Genomic DNA, 13,812 nt, shown 5'->3' on the forward strand with positions numbered 1-13,812 from the left:
AGGAACAGAGACAGATATGAGACATGATTAATAATACGCTTTTCTGCCCTCCTAAACATCTTAAGATGCTAGTCCAGTAGAAAAACATAAAAAAGGCCTAAGATACTGTCACTATCTCTACTTCGTCATTGTCATTTTTGTGGAATAACTGCTGGTCCTAAAACTTTAGTCCGATTTAGACATAATTTATGTTGCTCATTGTTAAGTACATTATCTTTATTTCTTATTAAAAAAAATACTTCCTGATCAAAATATAAAATATCTGCAAAAAGAAAAAGGGTTGATCAGCCCCTATTGGTTCTAATAAAATCTATGGGGGCCAAGAGAGGTAAGGCCTTTTTCCTGAATTACAATATTTGGGCTTAATATTTTAGATTGTTGAGCCAAGTTATTGTAACTGATTTATTAGTTGAACTTATCAAAACTAAACATGCCACTTGTAATAATAACATAAAAGAAGATATAACACTAAGCAGGTAACTAATAAAAGTTACACACTTTAAAGCAGGGGTCTCCGACCTTGGAAACTTTAAGACTTGTGGATTTCAACTCCTAGAGTTCCTCAGCCAGCAAACCCCACCATGTTAGTACATATGCCTAAGATTTATATAATCTTGTTTTATTTGTTTTGTTATTAAATAATTAACATTATAACACACTTACCTAATGTAGCAAATATTGCATTTTTAAAAAGTTTTGATAACACTTTAAAAGGATCAAAAACTTTGAGATTTATTGTAGAGCATTTTTCTTTCCTTTTTTTTATGGAGTTGCAGCAAAACATAAACACCAAAAGGTCATTGAAAGGCTAAACCACACTTTATTTCTCTCAAGAGCACACTATACCAGAATGTCATTCTTCCTCCAAAATGCTATCTGTATCAAGCTACCATTTAAAACCACAGGACTGTTTTATTTGCATCCGTCTGTCTAGATATATTTACTCTTCCTTTATATTCTGTTATTGTCTTGATTTATACTAATGTTGTGTGGTCTGTCCTTTCCTTCTTCAGCTTAATAACCAGTTTTTTTTTTATTGTGTTTGATTTTTCAGTCCCGTCTTTTACCTTCACACCAACAGGTATATATTTGCACTTTTCCCTTGATAGTTTGGCATGTGTCTGTATAATGTATGTCACTTTCTCCCTTTCATCTTCCTTGTATAACCAGGCACATTGTTGAAAATAGAAAGAATTAGTAATGTTACGGAAGGTAGGATTTCATCACCGTAACTGTTTTTATCTGTTTTGTAGATTTAGCACTGGTATTGAGTTAAAACTTTTACATCTTTGGGAAGATTATCTACAACAATATATACTATCTCTGTTTTCATAATTCTGTTCAGTCTTAATATTCGGCCACTTAAAATCCTTTTTTCATAAAATAGTTCTTGAAGGACATTAGAAACTACATAAAGGAAGTCAGCATCCATTATAATAAATTTTAATGACAAACATTATGATTATTAAAATAGACATCTACAGAGGCTTGACTTCACAACTTGCCATGCACTCTCCACAGTTTGTGTCTCTATACAGACACAATATAGATTCTAATTCCAAGTAGTGTAGAGTTTCACATTCAGATGTCCTGTGCTTTAGGAAATGCCAGTAAGACTTAATGTAGAAACAACATACAAATGATATTTAATTTAATATGTAATCCTGTCTGAACTTTAACCTAGCTTATTATCCATCTTTCAAACTGAAATATTCTTAAATGTCTACTACTGTTGAATATTGGACAAATAGATTAGTAGCAGCAGGAGTGGGGCATTGATACATGTCTTTTGCAGAGGTTCCAATGCTCCATCTGCCACTTTGCCAATTTTGACCGGTTCCTAAGATGTCACTGTAACAGTCATAAATATCCAAAGAAAATAGGGGTGTGCAGCTGTTGGGATCAGAAGCAGGATTCAGTGTGGATACAGTTTGCTGTACTTGTCAGTGGCTCTTTAAAAAGCGATATTTTTTCCTGGGCTTGCGTGGTTGCCACCTAGGAAAAATGCCTTAGAAATATACATAAGGGAGCATTAAGTACACTGCAACAATGTTCCCATGTTGATTCAAAACATTTTTCCCACTTCGTATTTTAGTAGCTTCCATTAAAAAGAAACATAAATAAATACTTATTTCTGAAAATATCCCCATAAACCGTGTGTTGTTAAAAGCCATTCTCAACACGAATGTCAATATTGTTTCTAAGGATTTATTACAACACAGGAATCATCTACACAATTCTATGTAAAAATAGTTTTATGAATCACTTTCAGAATATGAAAGGTTAGTGTCCCTAAAATTCTTTATTTTTATTTTTTTACTCCTCATTTACTTTTAGCTTTGTATTAAACTCAGACATGTTTAGAATTGATCTAAAGTTACAGATTAATATCAAAAGCCTTTTTAATATGTTGATTCTGCAAATAACTTTTTAAAAAAATGTTAGTTTAAGTATATTAGTACCATTGAAGAATTCATTCCCCCAATTAACATTGTATTTAAACTCACTCTAACATCTCTGGGAAAAATGGAAATATTTCTGTGAAGCGATGGCTTTCCAGTAAGGAACAAGGAGATTTCACAATAAGTAATTTGAAATTAATGTTGTTTTACAAATTTAAAACTTTTATTTATTAACATATTAATTATTTATTGATTATAATATTAAACTCTGCCTTGCAGACTGTCATTTTGGAGTTCTAAAAAGACGGCTGATTTTTAAAACACTGACCTAGTTTCCAAACCTTTCCATATGCACAGCAAATTCATTTCATGTATGACTCCTAACTTAATTCTTATTTACAAATGCACTGATAAACATTTAGCACATTTTAAAAACATGTTCTTGTACTATTGTCCATCAAACAATACTGCTTTGGAATTATATTTCATTTTTACTTCAAAGATGAGATGGGATAACGTGCAGTGCAATGCTGTGCGTATCTACATTAGTACAGTTTACTTATAGGAAAATCAGAATAGGTAACTCTGAAGAAATTAATATTTTAGATTAGAATTTGCTTAAATAAGCAAATGTCTTTCTGAAGTTATCTGTCAAGATTCATGATTGATCTTGTTCAAAAAATTAACAGTATTTTATTTTATTTTAATCTTTCAGTAACATATCAAAGAGGAGGAGAAGCTGTAAGCAGTGGAGGCAGGTAATAATGTTTGATGTTAATTTTCAGCATAAAATGCAGCAAAATTACCTACAGCATTTCAGATTTAATTTGCACACAGGCAAACATGCATCACCGAAATTAAACAGCAGAGGGAGCACTTTAACTTCAAACTGTAAAGTTTGCTACTAAGAGAAAGCGAAATAACAAAAAAAAACCAAGACTGAGATTTTTAAAAATATTACACATTTAATAATGCTGTTTAATCAAAATGTTTTACATTTTAGACTTTTCTCTTATAGGAGAAACTTCTATGTTTCAATAAACTAAATCAGGAAAAATATGTTATGATTGCTGGTCACAGAATAAATGAGAAATGAATGAAATTCCACTTGTCTTAAGGTGTTTAATCAATGTATTTTAACAAATAAATACCATCAACATTTCACTGAAGGGTTATTCATAAATTAATTATATTGTGAAAGAAGAAAAAAGTTCTTGATATTGTATTAAATCACTGGTATACATTTTATCTGTCTAGAAACATGATTTTAAAAAAAGATGGCATGTTTACATTTGTTTAGGAATGTGTGAGGTTCTGATTACATTTGGAAACATATACTTCATAATCAGGAATGTGAAAATCCTTTAAAGTGGTATAGGGCACCTTTCCAAACTGCTTATTATATTGAAGTAGCGACATTTCTTATGACTTATAACTTTGAGACCATTTCATAATCTTAAATGATACTAATGTTTTTCTGACTGATTATGCAACCGTATTTTATAAACAATATGATCACTTGTAGTAACTATTTTGTTTTTTTAATTTTATTTTCACTTTGCACAATAGTCAATGACAAAAATGAAAGACTTGCTAGATTTTGACATATAAATGCAGCAGAATAACCTGGGAATTGACAGTTGCTAATGTGTGAAGTCATAGTACCTAAAATTATCTGCAGCACATAAGATGTAATTCTTCATATTCTTCATATCAGTAGTCTTGAGAGAGGTAGAGGTGGAGGTGCATGTCCTACTTTGAGTTTATATTTCAGCAAATGCCTGAGCAATATTAATTTCTAAAAAAGGGCAAGGAAATTACCAGCCAGTGCTAGTCACATGAACAAATAAAATTTTTCAAAAAGAGTAGAATGACATAATATGGGAAATGAAGAAATAGTAACTTTTATTTGAAGTTGTCTGTACATGTGTGGGATCTAGATTGCATGCTCCTCCTCCTCTCCACCCAGTCCGTGGAAAGTTGTCTTCCATAAAACCGGTCCCTGTTGCCAAAAAAGGCTGGGGACCAACTCACACCAAGATTTCTTATTACTAATATATAAAAATGCATAAACATCAAGTTTTATTGTCTGGATTTTCTTGGCTTCATGAATAGCCACTATAAGAATGCAATCTTACTCATAATATGCAGGTTTATTCCCCAAAAGCAAGACAGTTTCTCCTGGGTATCACAATATTTTTTATTTTTAAAATAATATTCTAGGTAATCTAGCCTTTTCTATGGAGTAGAATATTTCAAACCCGGATAAAATAGAAAAGAATGAATTAAATGTTGAAGAGTTCATTGCAAAAAGTTTAAAAAAATAATATTTCTTCATCTCAGCTATAGAATTACTACTTGCTGAATATCTATATAGTTTCACATTTCTGCAGTATTTTATCAGAAATGTATAGTGAGCATTTTTTGAAATATGTAATGAAGGAACTCAAAAATGATGTTCAAAATAGATATCAAGAAACAAGGCACCTCTCATAGCAAGTCCATGAACCACTTTACTGCATTCTGATTTCTAGAGTAATCATGAGGATTGTGGGGAGGGAGGGCTCTTAAGAATAATCAATGTGATCTTTTAAATTTAGTTATTTCCTTTTTTCAAAAATGTAACAACAGATACATTAATTGTCTTTTTTAAGGCCAGGTCTTTTAAACATCAATGAACCTACTACTCAGCCCTGGCTTGCAGATACATGGCCTAATACTGGGAATAATCATAATGATTGTTCTATTAACTGTTGTACATCAGGCAATGGAAACAGTGACAGCAACCTTACTACTTATTCTCGACCAGGTATTTATTATTTATCATCATCATTATTATAACAGTTCCAATAGTCAATCAATAGTCCTACTGATACTTATATGCAGCCACATGTAGTACATAGATTTGAAATACATAACAAGATACTTTATTCTTCCCTAAATATAGAATTTTAAGGCATTTACAAATCTTCAAAATACAATGATGTGCTATAGTTCTTTCTTACATACAGATATTTCTCATTCAGAAACAAGATCATGGTCCAAATTTAATACCAAAGAGTCAGTGCTGCTATGAAGAATTTTGGGGACAGAAGATATTCCTATCATGTGTCTTCTCTGTCATTGTGTCTGTTCTGTGGAACAGCATTCTCCTGGAGATGCAATTGACCTAATCTGTTGCTCCATCTCAAAAGATTTAAGGCCTGGTTGTGCTCACACGAATTTGGGCTAAAAGCTTGAACAAGCCTTGTTAGTTGGTTTTTAGTTCTTGTTTCAATTATTAAAACTAACCTTTTTTTTAACCCTAGGCATTTAGTATATTGACTTTTTTGTATATTGTTTATAAAACATGTTTGTTCCTTTGGTCTTTATTTTTTTTGTATGCCACTTAACATCACTATGGTAAGATGGACAACTATAAAAATTGTATGTTGAGATAAATCAAGGAATAAAGAAAGATCTGTTTCTGAAAGGAATAGGTGAAGTAAAATAACCAAGGATCTGGAGGAACTTTTGTTAAGAGAGGCATACAGTTATGGAGCCGTGGAACAGAAGCTTCTCCTTATGACAGCTTAGACATTAATTTTCCTTTATTCAGTGTAACTATATTGTTAGAAATGTATTTTGTTTTACATAGAAAAGTCATGTACACATGTTAAAATTCCTACTGTAACTGAATATATTTTTGACTTTTTACTTCCTAATATGAACAGCTGACTGTATAGCAAATTACAACAATCAGCTGGAGAATAAGCAAACAAACTTGATGTTGCCTGAATCAACAGTTTATGGTGATGTGGATCTGAGCAATAAAATCAATGAGATGAAAACGTTCAATAGCCCAAATCTGAAAGATGGAAGATTTGTCAACCAACCAGGACAGCCTACTCCATATGCCACTACTCAACTTATCCAATCAAACATAAGCAATAATGTAAACAGTAATAGTGCTGATTCAAATGAAAAGCATTGGAAGCCATCTACACAACAGAAACAAGAAGTTGCACCAATTCAATTCAACATAATGGAACAAAACAAATTAAACAAAGGTAAATTGTTTGTAGTATTTTCCTACCTTGTGTTTTAAACCTTAAAACACTGATTTTAATCAGTTTTGAAACTCTTTAAACAAAAAGGACAATTTGTATACTACTACATTCATAGTGATTTAAACCATTTCCAAACTGATGACTTGTTATGAAAACATCAATCACATATGGATGAACAAATCACTTTCTAGATATAAAACCTATTTATTTGAATTTGTCAGCCTGGTAATTAGTGCAATGTTCTCCAAAAACTCAGTTTATTCTAATAAATAAGACAATTAAATAAATATTTATGTGGCTTTTAGCTTAAATTCAAACAATCTAATTTTTATCCAATAATTTTTGAAAAATATAGACATTAACTTTAATTTTCCTTAATTTGATAGTAGATGCATGAACAGCTATTCGAAAGAAATATAATGTTATTTTATTAAATTACAGATTACCGTGTAAATGATAATGTTACAACTATTCCATATAATCAGACCTATGATCAGAATACAGGAGGGTCCTACAACAGTTCAGACAGAGGAAGCAGTACATCAGGTAAGTATTCAAATGTGCAGTGCATTTTGTAAAATAAATATTCTATAATGCATTATAATATGGTTGACATATTTGGAGAACTCATTCTCTATTCTGTACATATTTTATTTTATTTATATGTATATATTTGTCTGTATCCTGCCTTTATTAATTTTTACAAATAACTCAAGGCAGCAAACATATCCAGTACACCTTCCTCCTCCTATTTTCTCCACAACAATAACCTTGTAATGTGGATTAAGCTAAGAGACAGTGAGTGACCCAAGGTCACCCAGCTAGCTTAGATAATATAGATATATAAAGCATATTTGAGTCAGTGTTGACTTTTGTCTTTGCAAACTTCTTAGAAAGATTTCAGAAGTGGTTTGCTATTGCCTTATTCTAGGCTTGCAAATCACTGACTGATAACAATTTTCTGGATTCTAGCATAGCAACTTAACCAACCAGCTTCAATGCAATTTAGACAAGGCAGAGTGTGAATATTATTAAAAACATACATAATGTGTACACATTTCTTTTCCAAACAAGTTTGTTGCTCAGAATCCAGCAACTTTTAGATATAGTTGCATTGGGACTTTTCAACGCAATATTTCAATGCACTATGCCTCATGTTCTTATTTATTTGGTTTTTTTGTTTGTTTATTTTTGGTTTGAAAACATTGCAAAAGATTTTATGGATTAAGGTAATTGATTGCTATTCCCCCTTCCCATTTCCTTTTTTATTAAATTTCTTTTAAATAAACCTAAAATCAATCACTCTCTTATTATCCTCCTTTTAAATCCTTTGAGTTGAAAAGGCAAGGAAAACATATCAAATAATCTTTATAAAATGATTTAAACAGTCACATTTTTTCATATGACTTTATTAAAATTTTAATAAAGTTAAAGCTAAAAGCTAACAGAAAAAATATTTAAAATAAAAACAAGAAAGAAGAAACTAAAAATGATAAAGCCAAAAGTGTAGAACAAAAGAAAGAAAATATAAAGAGAGAGCTTCTGCTTTTCTTACAGCAATTATAAGTATAAATTTACTTTTACTCCATGGCTCAGCATAGCTTTCATTTTTTCTGTATTTTTTTTTCTAATCATCAAATCCATATATCATAAGTTCATCTTTTTCTGTTTCTTATAAAAAGTCTATAAAAGGTTTCCAGTCAGCAATAAATTAGTATCTTTTCTCTGGTACAAAATATCAATTTCACCATCTCAGTAAGTTCCATCATCTTCGCCATCAATTCCTCCATTGTGTATAATGTTCAATCTTTCCATCTGTCTGCATATAATAATATTGATGCACTTAATATGTATACTAACAAAGTTCTGAGTTCATTCTAACTGTGGTTCCTAACAATGGAGGATTTGTACTTTAAGACTTGTAAGATCAATGTCAACCTTACCAGACAGACCAGACAGGAAATATGACCAAATATAATTGTAAGGCTACATCAACAATAGAATACTACAAGTCTGAAAGTACAAGTGCAAATATCCACTGTCTTCTTCACAGCTTGATAAACCAGGGACTGTCCCTTCTGAGATTCTTGTTCTGCTTACTGTCCAACTATTGGCTATGCCTCAGTGGTGGGATTCAATTTTTTTTTACTACTGGTTCTGTGGACGTGGCTTGGGGAGTGTGGTAGGGGAAGGATACTGTAAAATCTCCAGTCAGAGGTGGCATTTGCCAGTTTGCCGAACAACTCAAAATTTCCACTATCAGTTCTCCAAAACTGATCAGAACCTGCTGAATACCATCTCTATGCCTTCTCTAATCTGGCCATTCCCTGTGCATCATTTTTTCACCTTGTCTGTCAAGATCTTTCCCACATACCATTACAGTGCCAAAAGAAAAGCCTATAGTTTAAAATGTATATTAAACTTTGAAATATTTTGAATTAGTGTATATATTTGAATCCAAAATTTTCTGGATTTTTTTACACCTCTACCCAGCTTGATAAAATGTCTCTTGTTTACATTTCCAACAGTCATAAATTCTTCATAATTCAAACAACTCTAGAAATGTATAAGTTAACAATTCATCTGTCAAATGTCAGTTTTTATTACATCTCATGTCAAATTCCTATTCTAAATTTAACAATGCCCAAACAATTGGTCTTTATAATATGATATTTATAATAATAAACAATACCATCGTCATTGACAAAAATCACCAACACTCAATTACAAAAGGCAGCTTTGCTCAGAACAGCTTACATCTTGCAATACTTTTATCATCAAACATCCACATCTACCAAGTCCTTGGGAAGGACTCAATAGGTGGACAAAAAGGTCAACTCAGAAAAGATTTATAAGTGCTGTGATACATTTTTTCACAGGGAGCCAAGGGCATAAAAAGGGTGCTAAAACTCCAAAGACAACTAAACAAGCTGGAATGAATTGGGCAGAAGTACTTCCACCACCTCCTGTTCATCCACCTCCCCATAATGATAGTGAAGATTACAACCTCTCTATGAATGAAAGGTACAATAAAATGATTTTGTAAGTCATTTTAATTCACTTTATTCATTCAGTAAAATATAAGAATTAATCAGTTTAGAATTACAAAGGAAGAGATTAAGAAGTAATAACTGAAGAGAAATATATCTGATCCATTGTATTTTTATATTGTTACATTGTTTCATAGCTATGATCATGAAATTCCTTGCCCACTACCACCAACAAGAATGTATATACGGCAGGATGAGCTAGAAGAAGAAGATGACGAACGGGGTCCTACACCACCAATTCGAGGAGCAGCTTCATCTCCAGCAGCAGTGTCCTATAGCCACCAGTCTACTGCTACACTAACTCCTTCTCCTCAAGAAGAATTGCAGCCTATGCTGCAAGATTGTCAGGAAGAAATAGCCCATTTGCAACACCCACCAGACCGACGGTATGTTAATTAAAAAAGTAACTTTTTATATTTTATGCTAATGTATTTTGTTAGAAGATATTATCTATGTGTCGTTAAGGTACTCTTGAAAGGAATTATTCATGAAGACTATAATACTTCATCTTTTCAAGGTCACATAGTAAGCACAGATGCATAATTTGGCCATCAGTGTATTAAGTGTCAAATTAATATGTCTACAGCATTATTACAAAAGCGTGCTTCTTTACAGGCACAAAAGCTATTCTTATCACACCATATTTTAAAACTCACAGCATTTAAAAAGTATAGAACAGTTAGAATGATTAGCAGATTATAGAAAGAGAAAGTATGATGAATTAATTGAATAACTGTTTATCATTGTTCTTTCTGCCATATAAGAGCTAAAAGGGTATTGGAGAAACTGTTATTATATCGAGTACAACTTTACACAAAATATTTCATTATGGAATCCATTGTCATAATAGTCATAACAGTCTCAAGATTAGATTACTTTAACAAAAATATACGATAGAACAGATTTATCGATGGTCAGTGAACCTATGTCTATTAACTGAGCTAATCTTAAATAACTTTTGTATTTCAAATTATATGTAAGTGATAGTAAATGTTGACGGTGCAATATTTGTCTTGCATTTCATTTCATTTCTTTGATTGAGTTGATATGAGTTTCCTGATAGGTTTGAGATTTTGTTTCATACTTCTTTTTATTTTGCAACATCATTTTCACTTTCGTAGTTTTGAGTTTTTTTAAAAAAATGTTACAGGTTTACATCCTTCCAAAGCATATACAGTAAAATGTTCAATAAATTATAACATAAAATATAAACCTTGACCTTCCATATCTTAATTTTCAGACCTAATAATTTTTTAAACTATGGTGAATCAGTTCATATTGGTCAATACTATATGAGAAAAGTAGACCTGTGGATGACATATCACTGTATAACTGAATCTTTGACTGTGCTCATACTGTTCTTTTTAGGGGACAAAAAACAGAGAGATGGGAAATGAGCAAAAACTCACTGAAGAAAAATAACAGATGAAGTAGCAGTTTAGGAATGATTATTGGTTAAAATTAGCCAGTCCTTCAGCAGCATGTCTATATTTCCCCATATCCAAAGCTCTGTTCTCTCATACATTTGTGTATACACACATATACATATATCTTATTTCATGTTTATTTTAATTTGGATTTTAAAATGGATTGAGTATTCTGAGTTTCTGAAAAATTCTAAGTAAAAAATAAAAAATAAACTGCAAAGACATGAAACTCTGGAAATAAAGCACTTGACAGCTCAAACAGAAGGCATGATTTATAGTCTACAACTGCATACAAGGGCTGAAATATTTTTTCTCTGAAGAGTTTCAGAAGAAAATATATTTATCTAGATAGGTTTTTAAATGAAGTCAAACATATTCAAGTATAACTGATTTTTTTAAAGAATGCTATAAATTATCAAGTTTCGTGTATTATTTTTCTGTCTACTGAATGACTACAACATCACAATTGTAAAGTACTTATTTGATAAACCAAATTCAGAATTTGTAAGTACTTGTCATCTATGTTTGTTTCAGATATAACCATCTGAAGGAAAATTCTTCATTTCACTTTAGTAACCAATAACTTTGAATTACAAACCAGTACAAAACTATATTATGTAATGAATACAAGTATTAAAAATGCTATTAACATTAAAATTATTTTTTTTAACTATTCGCTCACAGGCGTCAACCTGTGAGCCCACCTCCACCTCCCAGGCCTATTTCACCACCACATACTTATGGTTACATTTCGGGACCTCTTGTATCTGACATGGATACTGATGCACCAGAAGAAGAAGATGAAGCAGACGTAGAAATAGTAAAGATGCAAAACAAAAGGCTTGTTTTGCGTGGCCTTGAACAGACACCTGCTTCAAGTGTGGGAGATCTGGAGAGTTCTGTGACAGGTTCCATGATCAACGGATGGGGTTCAGCCTCAGAAGATGATAACATTTCAAGTGGACGATCTAGTGTTAGTTCATCAGATGGATCCTTTTTTACAGATGCAGATTTTGCACAAGCTGTTGCAGCAGCAGCGGAATATGCTGGTCTTAAAGTAGCAAAACGTCAGATGCAAGATTCTGTGGCAGGTGAAATTTCTTGTTGTCTTTATATTGCCTTCTAAAAATTATGAATCACAAAGTTCTTTTATGAAGTTGTTTCTGTTTTATGTGAATCCTGTGAAAAAGGTGCCTATCAAGAATAATAGTTTGTTTGAATGTAAAACTAAATCCTTTCTGTCATAGATACTGGTCTACCTTATCTTAGAAAAATAGAAAGTTGCTAATATATCTCTATACAGCTGTTTGTAATTTTGTTAAGTAGTGGTCCAAAAAAGAAGAATCATAATTATACAAAAATCAATATTAAGATAAGCCTTCTAGAGTTGCCAATATTTTCCATATTCTAGAAGGCCATGTGAGTAGATGGTGTCTTTGTTCAAGAGATAAGCCCTTCCTAAAGAAAGTATCCATTATCATGTCCCTTTTTTCACAAGTGTAAGAGGACACCTTTAATAGGTATTCTCTTGTTTGGCAGGCATACACTTTGGGAAAGGTCCTCAGGTGGGGCTTTAAAAATAATAATAAACAGTTTGAATTGCATCCAGAAAAAAACTAGCAACAAATTCAGTTCCCACAAGAGTAGATGACATCATGACTATCATGGACCACTGGATTTTGTATCAAATAGAATTGCTGAATGTCTTCAGGGGTAATCTGGTATATTACTACTGATAATAGTGCTGCTCTGGAAACCTGGAAAATAAAGCTTGCTACTCAAAAGAACCAAATCTAGATGCATCTTGCCTGGGGAGAAAAATCCTAATTAATATTCTGCAGCAGTGAATCAGTCTTTATATTAATAATATGAAATTTTATCCAATAATTAGCAATCACCCCAAAGCCAAAACTCTGGGCAGCTTACATTTACAATGCAAAGTTATATACTTTTGTTTTTATGTATGGTTCATTAATTATTGTGTTTTCAGTTACAGAAGGCAATTGTCTGATTTTGGGGGGAAAAATACATCAAAATGCTGTTCTTTTCTAGGCCATAGACATTATCATGCCTCACACTGCCCTAGACCTACTAGTCCTGTCTCCACTGACAGCAACATGAGTGCTGCTATAATTCAGAGGGTTCGGCCTACCAAAAAGCAAAAGCACCAGCAAGGACATCTGCGCAGAGAAGTCTACACAGATGGTAAACACTATTTTTAAACGAATGACTTCCCCAAGTCTTTATAATTATATTCTAATGCTTATGCCAAATTAAAAGTATTTTAATTTGTTTCTCAAATCAATACTCATCCAACAATCATATTATAAGCATCACTATTGTTATCAACTTGTTCTTATTGTTCCTAAAATATTGCATATATATTTGGACATTGATTTTCAGCTATCCCTGTATTTGAGATCAAATCCTGTAAATGGGTGCAACAGTTAGAAATTACACATGTATAAGATTAAAATCTTCATTAAAATACATCCTTCATCATCTGATCTTTTTCCTGTCATAGAAAAAATTTAGCATTTAGATAGCATGCAGCAAAATTATTGGATTTTTTTTATCCCTAACCATTGTATTTGTTCCATGTGGTTACTTTGTGCACCAAAAGGCAAAATCTAATCATCTCCTTTCATGCCTTCACACACAATATCGACTCCTGCTGAAAAGGTAATGCGTGTATTCTCTAGAGAATATAGGGGAATAATGCAAACATTGCAATGTTGTCTAGAGACAGCCTTTAATGAAAATGCCTCAGGAGGGCCAGTTTTTATTAAACCACCTATTTCATAAAACAACCATGAATTTATGAAAGATATTTTTCCAAAGAGCTGCCCATCTTGTCATGTTTACTAAATTCACTAAAAGGGAT

General features: G+C 32.0%; 1 protein-coding gene across 5 annotated transcripts in view; it reads left to right on the top strand.

The window, feature by feature from the left end:
* Positions 1-13,812, top strand: part of ROBO1 (roundabout guidance receptor 1) — a 311,709-nt gene that overhangs the window by 283,951 nt on the left and 13,946 nt on the right. For 2 of the 5 annotated variants that reach the window (XM_087937498.1, XM_026700668.2), the window contains exons 18-26: positions 1,055-1,081; positions 3,118-3,160; positions 5,057-5,211; positions 6,116-6,451; positions 6,893-6,997; positions 9,331-9,475; positions 9,639-9,887; positions 11,613-12,019; positions 12,981-13,133. In XM_087937498.1, coding sequence (XP_087793624.1) covers positions 1,055-1,081; positions 3,118-3,160; positions 5,057-5,211; positions 6,116-6,451; positions 6,893-6,997; positions 9,331-9,475; positions 9,639-9,887; positions 11,613-12,019; positions 12,981-13,133 — 1,620 coding nt within the window. The remainder of the gene's footprint in view (positions 1-1,054; positions 1,082-3,117; positions 3,161-5,056; positions 5,212-6,115; positions 6,452-6,892; positions 6,998-9,330; positions 9,476-9,638; positions 9,888-11,612; positions 12,020-12,980; positions 13,134-13,812) is intronic. The other 3 variants (XM_087937500.1, XM_087937499.1, XM_087937501.1) reach the window with 3 other exon arrangements.

This window comes from Pseudonaja textilis, chromosome 7 (genome assembly GCF_049901715.1).
Source record: "Pseudonaja textilis isolate UNSWEBS1 chromosome 7, rPseTex1.2, whole genome shotgun sequence".
NCBI lineage: Eukaryota > Metazoa > Chordata > Lepidosauria > Squamata > Elapidae > Pseudonaja > Pseudonaja textilis.